The 12446-nt window shown below is 30.8% G+C and overlaps 1 protein-coding gene across 1 annotated transcript; it reads right to left on the bottom strand.

The window, feature by feature from the left end:
- Window positions 1-229: 229 nt before the first annotated feature.
- LOC109810096 (F-box protein SKIP14-like) lies at window positions 230-4591 on the bottom strand. Its single transcript, XM_020373482.3, has 2 exons — window positions 3030-4591; window positions 230-2261 (listed from the first exon to the last, which is right to left on the bottom strand). Exons 1-2 carry the CDS (start codon window positions 3972-3974, stop codon window positions 1701-1703), a joined length of 1506 nt encoding a protein of 501 aa, XP_020229071.2. The 5' UTR covers window positions 3975-4591; the 3' UTR covers window positions 230-1700.
- Between the last annotated feature and the right edge of the window lie 7855 nt (window positions 4592-12446).

Raw genomic sequence — 12446 nt, 5'->3', positions numbered from 1 at the left:
AAAATTATAAAATATTATGTGTAGCATCTCATATAAGTTACATTATGGAAGATAAACTCTTATATACAAATACACTTAAAACACATTTGAATTTTAGGCAAGTATCATTCTCCACTTATAAGAAACATAAAACAAAAGCAAATTGCATAAAAAAAACTAGTATATATTAAAATTCAAAAGTATATAATATATTTTTAATGTGTGACATCTAAAAGCTTACATCAATGTCAAACATTGTAACATTGTCCAATTTTCATAATCTGCTTATGCAAAAGATAAATGTAGCATATATGCTTCCAAATTTTCATAATAAAATCATGCAATGACAAATAACAAGATAATCTTGTATGCTTGGTACACACTATTGATATTCATATGATCATCAAACAAAAGTATTGAATATTTGAACAAAAGGGTAGAACAAACATACATACATAGTTTTCCCTACTAAATCCATGAGTTGATGAAGATGGAAAATAAAAAGATGATATATTACAATACTTCCTACTTGTACGTTGTAGAGAAAAGAAATATCATATCTCATATTGTATATTAACCGCACATGAATCAAAAGAGGACAATAGATTAAGGTAAAAGACAAGGAGTTGGTGTGAAAAGCAAAAACTCCTAAATAAAAAATAAATAAACAATGTAACTAACAAATAATTTTATTCCCTTCTCATTATCATAAAGAGACAAACATCAATTGTTTTTATCAAAAAGGATAATGTCTCAATTTCTATAAACAAGTGTTTACATTGACTCAAAATAGGGTAAAAAAAACATTTTTATTTTTTTTCTCCTTTTTATTGGAGGGAATCTTACATCAATGGAACAATAAGCTTATTACTTATCATAGTACTTGATAAACCAATGGTGTATTGATAGATCACAAATCTAGCCAAAAAAATAGAAAGTGTGTAGTCATCATATAAAATGGTTGAACTTGATTTATTACTTCAGCCATTAACCTGAAAAAAACTTCATATTATTCTCCGAGAACCCCAAATATGTCAAGCCATTATGCCTAACAATGCAGCTTCTCCTTAAGATGTAACAATCAACATAGAACATTATTAGCCAATAATGATAACATTTTCCTTGACACAGTAAAACCTTGATAAAAGATCCATCGCGAGCACCAACATATGCCCTTCTTTGGCATCACCATTACATTAAACATCAAGAAAATAACATTGTTATTCTCACCTTAATGAACTCAATTTCATTGTTGCCTGGAGGAGGTAGTGGGGCTATGTCACAAGCTCACTCATGCTTGAAAAAATATATACACATTGCCACACCATTAAATCAAGAATAACTAAGCATTCTTCACTATAGTGAACTGAACATTAGTTACACCACAGAAGGCATCATACAATAAAGCTGCTCTTGGATTAAAAATGTTATACATGAGAACCACCTTCCCTTCCTTCTTTTTTGTTTATCTTTTTTTTTTGTTTTTCTTAATCAATCTTAATTATTTTTTCTATCCAAATATTTTTCTCCTCTTCCTTATCACAATTTAGAAAAGCTCAACTACGCATTATACAATTGAAGCTCAACTGTTGAGTAGTTATAATACCTCCGCAACCAAATGTTATACCATGCATACTCAGCTCACTTTGCACATCAAAAGTCAGACAACCAAATGTGCATGTTCTAATCCCATGTTTGTCAAAAGACCACACAAACTTCCACTAGCCATAGAGACAAAATCGATACATGGTCCTCTGACTAATAATAGTACATTTTGTAGCTTCTTTTTCCTTTTTCTCTGAACAATGCAAGAATTGATTCCAACAATTCAAACAAAGTAAGTCCAAACAAAACGTCTCTTCATAATCAAAGTCCTTAATGCATCTCCCACAATGAATGCAACGTGCTATGCATATTGTGCAACCCCTACACATTTGAGCATTCTGAAGCTTTTGCTGACAACTCTCGGCTGGGCAATCATAAACAGGTCTTAGTTTCTTACATCTTGGACACACCTCTATGTCAATCACACGATCATCCTCGCATATGATATGTGAATACACTCCACCATAGAATTGTGGCTTTTGCTCTCCCCGATGTAAATGCTTGTTTGCATCCAGTAATTCATTCAACTCTTCAAATTGTTGGTCATTCACATGACACACACCAGCAAGCCCACCAATTCGTAAGTGTTTTATACAAGGTTTTCCAAATGACTTTAGAGCCCTTAGGTTGGATAAGATGCCCTCAATTGTGAGTCTAATACAATCTGGCACACTTAGCTGAAAATGGTACACACAAATTTATCACTTTTAAAATACATACACATGAAAACATAATTATAATATCATTTCAATATAAATCAAGATATAAAAACCTCATGTACATTTCACCAAAAAAAAAACCTCGTGTACTTAAACAAAGATATGCTTTTATAAACATTGCAAAGGATGTGGTGGGCTGATCACCAATTCACTTTTTAGTTACAGTCCAACTACTAAGAGTATATTTGCACAGTAGCACATTCATCTTTATGTTTCTTATATCAAGCTAAAGTAAACATAACAATCCAATAAAGAATTGATTGGTCATGACATTATAGAATATTGTATATTAGCATCATTATACTTGCAACAAATAAATACACAATATTCGCAACATGAAACCTAAACTATACAAGCACCACACTTACAAAGATGATAGCTCTTAAACATATATTTTGGGTATAGTCTTTGATATAAATGAGATATTAATAATATTAAACATGACTCAACAACCTAGCATAAATCCTTAAGTAAAAAAGAAAGAAAGAAATCTTCAAGCAAGTGATGAAGAGTCCTATGGTTTTAAAAACTATTGTAATTATGGTAGCAACTTCAAGGCTTTTAGTCTTTTTGCAACCTCAGTGCAATTGCAATTGTGACCTTATTGGCCATATTTATTTGCAATGTCCCACACCATCAAGGGTCACAATGAAACCATAGCTACAATTTATCTTTAGATAATAAATATGAACATGCTATATTTTGGATCATGTTACGAATACTAACCTTTATCAATCTTGGGTTACTTTGTAAAATGCGTCCCAAACCGCTATCAGTGATCCATAAGCAGTTCACTAAGGTCAAACATTGAAGTGTACCTTGAGCCCTGTTGGTTAATTTAACAAGTGTATCATCTGTAATCCTTTCGTTTAATGGTTGATCAATTTGCACAATCCTCCATAACAAAGAATCACCTCTAACAGCATCACATAATGATCTACTAACCTGTTCAATGGAAAGAAGGTCTTTCACACCTAGATAACCCAACACAAAAAACAAAGCATCATGTGCAACACCTTCTTCAGTATCCAATTCAATTTTGTTACAATTTTGAGATTCCTTGGCTTCCCAACCTTGAACCCAATATTCCCCATGAGTAATACTCAAAAAACCCCTTGCACTTTCCTCAGCCAAAATGCTCTCATCAAACACCCAATCAAAATTTTGATATCCATTGGAATCACAACCTAAACTTGACATATCACTCCCTTCAGCACCATCCTTCTGAGGTTGCAAATTCTCATGGCCATTCCAAGCCCAACTCAAGCCTAAAAAGTGAAGATCATCATGATCACGAATAATTTCATGTGTTTCGTCCACCCCAAACTCTCCATACTCTGGTCGAAAACCCCATTCCAAATCCTGAATCCAATCTGAGAATTTTGTGAGGGTGGATTCAATGTTCATTCCAAAAGGATCCATTGGCAATCGGTCAACAACATCATCATTAACTACCACTTCCTCTACATCATCCAAATCACATAACAAACCATTGATCGTTTCAAAATATGTCTCTCCTTCTAGATTCTCATTAAAACCACACAAGCTGCAATGGCCAAAATGATCACAATTCTTGATCAAATAGCCATCCAACACTGACCCAATTAAGGGGCACAAACCCTTCTCCTGTGGAATTAAGAAGCTCGATTCCCCATAAGAATCAAAAGCCATTTTTTTCTTCTTGGAGAACAATTATAACAAAAAAAACACACACCTTAAAACAAATAACACATATTAGAAAGAACAACATCCATTAACATGTAATGCCTAGGTTCTCAAATTTTTCTAATTGGGTTGAATGAAATGAAAAAAACACGCACCTCCAACGCATGAATTGATTGTCAAAAAAAGAGAAAGGAAAGATGGGAGATTTTTATGAAAGGAAAAGAGAAAAATGAGGAAAAACACCAAGTGGAGTATGGCCAAATGGATCATTGATAGAGATAACAATGTGTTGTTGCAAGATGAAGTGGATTTAGCGCGATAGAAGAAAGTTAGGGAGAAATAAGTAGAGAAAATGTGATTTGGAAATTAGAGTTTGCAATAGAAAAAAATAAAATGGAAAAGATGAACAAAATGAGAGAGAAATTCCACTCCTCACTAATTTTAGCTAATTCGAGAAACATGAAAGAGATTGAGATAGTCAATAAGGAGGCAAAGGTCAGATTCATACTCTCCTAAACAAATGGAGGAGGTTAAGTTCACAGATTCTTTGAGATTATCTTTATAACAATATTTTTATTTTATTTTCTAAGTACAACACAATAGAACATACTAAAAATAAGAATGTATTCATTGTTCACATTAATAAATTAATAAATATATTCTTTTAAAAAAACTTAGTATATATATATATATATTTTAATGTATTCTTTTTTTAAATATGTTTTATTTCGAAAAATAATATTTTGTCATCCTCTCTTTTTCCACCTCTCCATTCGCTACTTTATATAAACTATATGTATTATTAATATTAATGAATTAAAATTTTAAATTTATCTATATGTTCTTATTATTAATGCATTTAAAATCTAATATATCATTGAATTAATTTAATGAAGTTTTTTATTTTTAATTATTAATTGAAATAAATGATATTAAATACATTTATACTAGTATGAAAATGAAGTACTCATTAATGAATTGTTTTTCTCCTTTGATCTACTTCTTTACTTAAGTTCATTTCCTTATTCTTTGTATCTTTTTACATGTTAGTGTTGTTGCAAATATACAAATGGGATACCTAATTATGATTGTATTAGGGTTGATATATGTCGTTGTGTGAACATATCACCCATTTTGTAAGAGTATTATTGATGAGTTATTTTTACAAGATGATTGTTTATATTTTACTATACTAGTACAATGTACATGTATCCTTTAAGAATAATAAAATAATATAATAAAATATTTTAAATTTTTATTTCTAAAAATGTTTTCAAAGAAAATAAGATGCAAATAAATTATATATTAATGCACAATATCATTATTTATGCCAATTTTCATACAACAAATTAACTAAAATTACATGCATAACCATGAAAAAAAATGTCAAAATATTATGGTAATGAATATGATTTTTTTTGTTATAAAAATACAATCTTAAAAATGACCAATTACCAGTCATTATAATGAATTTAATAATCATATAGTTATCAAAATCTTTTAATTTTGTAATTCTTCTTCATTCATCATCTTTTTAAATTTTTAATATACGAAAGAAACATACAAAAGAAAGCATGATTTTAATTTTTTTTCTTCTACTGATATCTAAAAATAAAGATACATTATTTTATAGTTTTATGGGAAAAGAGCATGTAAGCACTCTGAGCTTTGATTTTTTTATTTTTATCAAATAGACACATTCAATCATTATGTTGTCCCAATTAATACTTAAACTTTTATGATTGTTTCAACAGGTATTTTTGTTAACTTTTTGTTAAATAATTAATGGAATAAATAATTTTAAATCTATACTGTAGATTTAAATTAAGTAAGTTGTAAACACATAATCACAATGAAAAATAGAGAGTGAGTGAGAGAGTGTGAGAGAGAGATAGAGAGAAAACCCTAAAAACTAGTTACATTGCTCACACACATGTAAATATTGTGTAGTCAAAGTTTCCATTTTTTGACTTAACCGTGGTGCTATGGCATTTCACGGACAATTTTTTCTTTTACTATGATGCACTACACTGGTTAGTTTTTGTCCAATATCATTGATTTTTTTATTTCTTTTCTAAAGTTATATCACGGGTGGTCTAAGTTTAGGTAATGGAAAATTCATGTGGTGGGTCTTCTTTGTTAAGTTTGTGGTTATTGTATGGCATGTTAGGTATTAGATTGTTAATTTTCAAATCATATATATCATTTAGGAATTAGGTATAATTAGATTGTATGGAAAATTATTGTATGATCAAGAAATTAACTTAGGAATTAGGTATAATTTTTTATAATCAAAGTATAATATAATTTTAAATTTATTTGCAACGTTTTACTACATTGACGTGGAGATACATATTGGTGGAAATTTGAGAATGGTACTGACCATTTGTCCATGATTGACTTTGTCAATGAAGTAGCAAAGTATGGGTATAAAAATATGGATTCTTGCTATTATTTTGATGATGAGGATTTTGATGTGTTAAAAGGCATGATAACTAAAAAACACATGTTAAAAATTGTGAAGATAATGAAAACTGGTGGCAGAAAAATGTTGAAGATTTATGTTGAGGATGAAATCAATTTAACTAAAGTTATTAATGAAGCTCCATCTATTGATCATAGTGCTAAAGATATATCTAATATGATTTCTAAGGAAGTGATCAATGTTAATTTGATTGAGGTACCAATTGAAGTACATGCAATAAGTGGTGGTGAATAAAAAGATATAGACTATATAGAAGAATATAAAAATGATAGTGAAGAGTTGGAGAACTTTGTGAATATCTATGAGGATGAAGAACATGACATATATGACTCTATAAGAGATCAAATGTTGATAAAAACAAGTGAATAATTGGATGTACAAAAAATTTACACTTGGTGAGGCTTATATAAGACATGTAAGATAATATGAATGTTTAAAGAATGTTGAACATGTCTTTGATTATGATAATAGTGATGAATTGGTTGACCTAAACGAGAGTGATAGTTTAGATGATGAAGGCATGCCAAAATGGCCTTAGTTTAATGAAAAAAATGATTTGGATGGGAACATAAAGCTTGTGAAGAGGATGAAGTTTGATTCCAATGTCATGTTTAGGAAGACTCTTATGAAGTTGACCATTAAGAAAGATTATGATATTAAGTATATTCATAAATATAAGAAAAAAGTCACTAACTATATGCAAGGATAAATATGGATGGAGAATTCATGCTTCTTCCATACTAGACGATTCAAGTTTCCAAATTAAGAGTTTTAATCCAATTCATCAATGTGGAAGACATTATGAAAACAAGAGTGACAACAAAGTGGATTGCAAATAAATATTTGGAAAAATTTAGGGATTTGCCAAATTGGGAAGTTACTGGTTTAAAATATGTTTTACAAAAAATGACCATAAAGTTATTATATTAATTTTCAAAGCATATCATGCCAAAACTTTGGCTTTAAAGATAATCTATTGTGATGAGGACAAACAACTTAGGAAATTATAGAGATATGTTATAGTTGTTAGAGAGACCAATGGTAGTACTATGATGATAAAAATAAAAGGGCATCAATTCCAAAGGTTTTACATGTATCTTGATGCTTCCCAAAAAGGATTGTTGGCTAGGTGTAGAAACTTAATTGGGGTGGATGGATTCCATCAAGTTCAAAGGGCAATTATTATGTGTTATTGGTAAAGATGCTAATGATAATGTGTTTCCTATTTCTTGGTAAATTGTTGAAATAGAAAACAAAGAGTCTTGGAGATGGTTTCTCACATTGTTGATTGAAGACATTAGTGGTGTTGAAGAAATGGGTTGGGCATTCATGTCTAACCAACAAAAGGTAAAATTTAATAAACTTCATTACATTAACTATTATTTATTGACTTGAATAATTAGATTTTAATGATTTATTTATTTTGAGTAGGGCTTAGTTGTGATGTTTAAAAAAATTATGCCAAATGCACATCATAGATTTTGTGTTAGGCATATGAATAATAATTTCAAAAATGTTGGCTTTAAAAGGAATATGTATAAATATTTGATATGGAATGTTGTAAAAGCATATAGAAAAATAGAGCATGATTATTATATGAATGAAATTAATAAGATAGATGTAAGTGTAACATCCTGAATTTTTCTACTAATACTATGAATAATTATTATTTATTTTTGTATTTATGAAGATTATTTTCTTATAATTATTTTGATTAATTAAATGGGTTTGATTGAATTTTTAAAGGTTTTTATTAATAATCATTTATGAAAATTATTTTGTATAATATTATTAATTATGATATTTTGTTATAATTATTATTTGAAGAAAATCATGTTTTAAATTGTATCGATATTTTATTTTAATTTGAGATATATATATATATATATATATATATATATATTATTTATTTATTAATTACTAATTCTGGATTTTCATAGCTCCGGAACGGGCCGTTCCACTTTGGAAACGGGCTGTTCCAACTCGAGCATTCATGGGTAAAATTTCAACCCAGAACGGGTCATTCCACTCTGGGAACGGGCCGTTCCGGATGTGGTTTTAAAGACTAAAGTATTGACTCAGAACGGGCCATTCTGGTTTTGGAACGGGCCGTTCTGGGAGAGGCTTTTGCACATGTTCTATGTGCCCAGAATGGGCCGTTCCGGATTCGGAACGGACCGTTTTGGCCAAATCCTGATGCCTATAAATGCGTTCCGGCGCTCTAGAAAAACGCATTTTTTCACTTTTGACCTTTTTCTTCTACACTTTCTGGAGACCAAGGGGAACCCAGAGGAGGAGATCCTGCTTCAGTTTCAACCCCTGTTTATCGAGGTAAGGGGGGAGTGAGAAACCTCGCTTTGGGTGTGGGAATGTATGCTAGGTAGTAGGATTGGCCCCCAATCCTGTGTTTGTTGTATGTCATATTTTTCTTGTATGTTTCAATTACTTAATTAATATGCGTGTATGAATAGAAACTTTGTTTAGGCTATGATTGTGGAATTTGGTGCTCCTATGGGTTCCTACGGGAAATCCTAAGGGAGTGCATTGGTGCTTGTATGAGTAAATTAATTGTGATAATAATTTTATACGTGAATTGTCTTATTTTAAATGCTTATTGCATAAATTGGAACGCTCTATGGGTTTTTGAGAGAACCCTATGAGCAGCAGGCAAAATAGGAATATTTCTGTTTTACCTTCTGTCTATTCCGTTATATTCCCTATTAAAAGAGATGTGTGAATGTGTGTTTAATTTTTAAAATAAACAAGTTTTGATATGAATTAGAGTACTCTGTGGGTTCCTATGGGAACCCTATGAGAAACAGACATATTTCTAATATTTTCTGTTTTACCTTTTGATTGTTCTATTGTATTCCTTGTTGTACGAGATGTATGAATATATGTTTACTTTCGCAAATAGATGAGTTCTAATATGAATAAAAGTGCTCTGTGAAAATTGTGAATATGATGTGATAATGCGAATGTGATGATGAAATGTAATGAGGAGATGTGATGATGAGATGTGTTGAGACATGATAATGTGATACGGGAATGAGACATGAAAATGTGATATGAGAAAATCATGGAGTCTTGATTGACATGCATCATATGCATAAATGTTTTTAAGGGTACGATATGAAATACACCGCCAGAGAAGGCCCCTTAGTATAAAAGCTTTGGGGATTAGTTTTTGGGGATAGCTCGGTTTGGAAGTCCCAGTCTCGCCCATTGTGTGCATGGGATGTATCTTGCGCGGCTTAGCTATCCCGACGAGACTCTAGTAGTATATCCTTCTAGTGAGAGTGCGTAGAGGGTGTAACCCGGCATGTACTCCTAGACTACTCTTCGTGTATTGCTAGCAGCAATATGCCATGTGATATGTTTCTGGCGCCACATGCATGATAAAATGAAGTCTGTGTCCATGCATGTGCATTCTTATTATTAAATTGTGATAAATTACTATTTGTATGACTTGGATGATTGGATAAGCTATTGTTGTTGATTGATCTATGAGGTAACTGTATTGTTTGTGTTTGGCTATCCGGTGTGCATTCCTACACCGTGAGCCAGAGTGAGATGTTTCTCACTCCCTTCTTTTGTGTTGTTTCTCTTGTTTGATATACAGGAGACCATCAGCAGCATGAGGCTGAGGATGTGGACGATGGAGCTTAGGCTTCTATGTGGGATTTTGCTCTGATAGGACATGTGACATCGGGACATAGATAGAATTAGAATATGATGTTGTTTATGTTTCATTAAAGTATATATTTTGGAAAAATTCAATTTTTATTCTTTGTAATTTTATTTTCTGTTTGGATTAAGTACATGAATGTGAATTCTCTACTCACATGATTATTGGAATTGTCGTTTCAATTTTAAATATTTGTTTTTTTATCCAATAAGATACATTTTTTTTAATATTATATATATATATATGTTGGGGTAGAGGGTGTCACAGTAAGGGCATTTGAGTTGTTATAAAAGTTTGAGCCAAAACTATGGTGTAGGTATAACTTGAATATAATATTTTCTTCATCACCATATCTTACACATATTGTAATGAATATTGATTTTTTATTATGTAGGTATGCTCATAACCCTCAATTAAAGTGTAACATGTTGCTGAATAATAGAGAACAAACATTTGATGTGTATATACAAGACTTAAGAGACAAACTTATCATTAATGTTCAAGATGATTAGGAGACATCTAATGAAGAGATTTCATGTGAAAAAAGAGGGAATATTGGTCCATAGGCACTTAATATGCCAAAAAATACAATAAAAGCTAGAAATATCTATGGAAAAATGCACTGAACTATATTGTATATGTTGGAGGGCATAAGATATTTGAAGTTAGTCATTATATTGAAGGGAATAAGATTGTCAACCTTATAAAGGGGACATGTACATGCAATAAGTGGCAAATGGCTAGAATCCCTTGTAATCATGTCATGGCTGCAATTCTTGATGAGAGAGGAAGACTAGAAATATATGTGGACAAAATATTTTCAAAGGAGATGTTCTTAAAGACTCTAGACATCACTTCACCTCATGGACTCATCACATATTCATGTCATTCACATACCATATCATCATCTTACATATCATTATTCACCAATGTCTCAAATGTTGCACACAATATTCTCAAGCATCAACGTTTCATATCATGCACATATCATAAAAGCATCTCATATCTCATACAGACACAAAGTCTTAAGCACAAGGTCTTACAAACATAATTTCACATCTTCGTCATAATCCATTCATGACTCATTCACGATTATCCTATCTTATACTTTCTCTTTCTTAACTATTTATATAAGTATCACAAACTATTTCCAAGATTAAGTACTTAAAGTATTAGACAACTCACTATTACAACTCAAACTATCTCTTCTTTTCTTAATCTTTAATGACATCATGTGGTCTAGATGTGACATCAAGAGTTATATATATGATATCAAGTTTTTCTTTATCTTGTTAGAAAGATAAGACAATTATCTATAATTCTTATGTTGACCTCTAATTTTGATTTTATCAATTACTATGCTCAAAATTAAAAAATAAATTTGTGCCATTATCACCTAATGCTAATAGCTCAACCTTTGCTCACATAAATGATCATAACTTGAGTTATAAACTCCTTTTTTTTTGGGTGATTCAAATGGAATGTGAAATCCAACATCTAGGGATACAACTTCCATGAAGACCATAAAAGTTAATTTGACCATCTACTCGCTCAAACAAGTCATTCTTTCACTTAAGCGAGACATTGAATTCGCTTAAGTGAGTTAAATTCACCTTGTTAGCTCCTACCCAATATTTTTTGTCACAAACTCACTTAAGTGAGTCTTTAGTTGCTTAAATGAATGGAAATTTAAATTATGATATTCTGCATTTTTTGGGTTTCTAACCTTCCTCTAAACCATTTTATTGGAACTTTCAATCCAAAATCAATCGGTAAAATCATAGATAAATATCTAAAATATTCTATTATACTCTATTATGTCCAAAATCCAAATATAATGTTAAATTTATCACAATGTCCTTTTTAATAATAATTGTCATAATAAATTATTTTTATCTTAATGAGGATGATGTGACCAGAATTGTTAGGACAACAACAACAATGGTGGTGGTATTAGCGATAGTAATGACAACAACAATGCAATGAAAAGGACAGGATGGTTGTGGATTACGACAATGGTAGTTAGTGACAATGGTGGTAGGCAACAACAATGTTAGTGTTAGGCAACAATTGTAATCATAAGGTGATGTTAGTATAACAACGACGGTAGTGAATACTTTTGTACTTGAGACAAAAAAAGTTGTCTTATGGTTTATTATAGGATTTTTGTCTCGTCTATCTTCATCTTTTTTGTCCTATATCATGATACTTTTGTAAATCAAATGCATAACAATTATATATGTCCTATTTAGTACTATGATATTTAACAAATTAAATAAACCCTTAGAATAAGTTAACTTCAAAA

The sequence above is a fragment of the Cajanus cajan genome, chromosome 2 (genome assembly GCF_000230855.2).
Source record: "Cajanus cajan strain Asha chromosome 2, NIPB_CcT2T_4, whole genome shotgun sequence".
NCBI lineage: Eukaryota > Viridiplantae > Streptophyta > Magnoliopsida > Fabales > Fabaceae > Cajanus > Cajanus cajan.
This window is presented reverse-complemented; position numbering and strand designations above follow the sequence as displayed.

Coding starts and splice junctions, on each gene's coding strand:
- LOC109810096 (XM_020373482.3), bottom strand. CDS start 3,974: ATGGCTTTTGATTCTTATGGGGAATCGAGCTTCTTAATTCCACAGGAG. Junction 2,262..3,029: donor GTAACCCAAGATTGATAAAG/GTTAGTATTCGT, acceptor TACCATTTTCAG/CTAAGTGTGCCAGATTGTAT.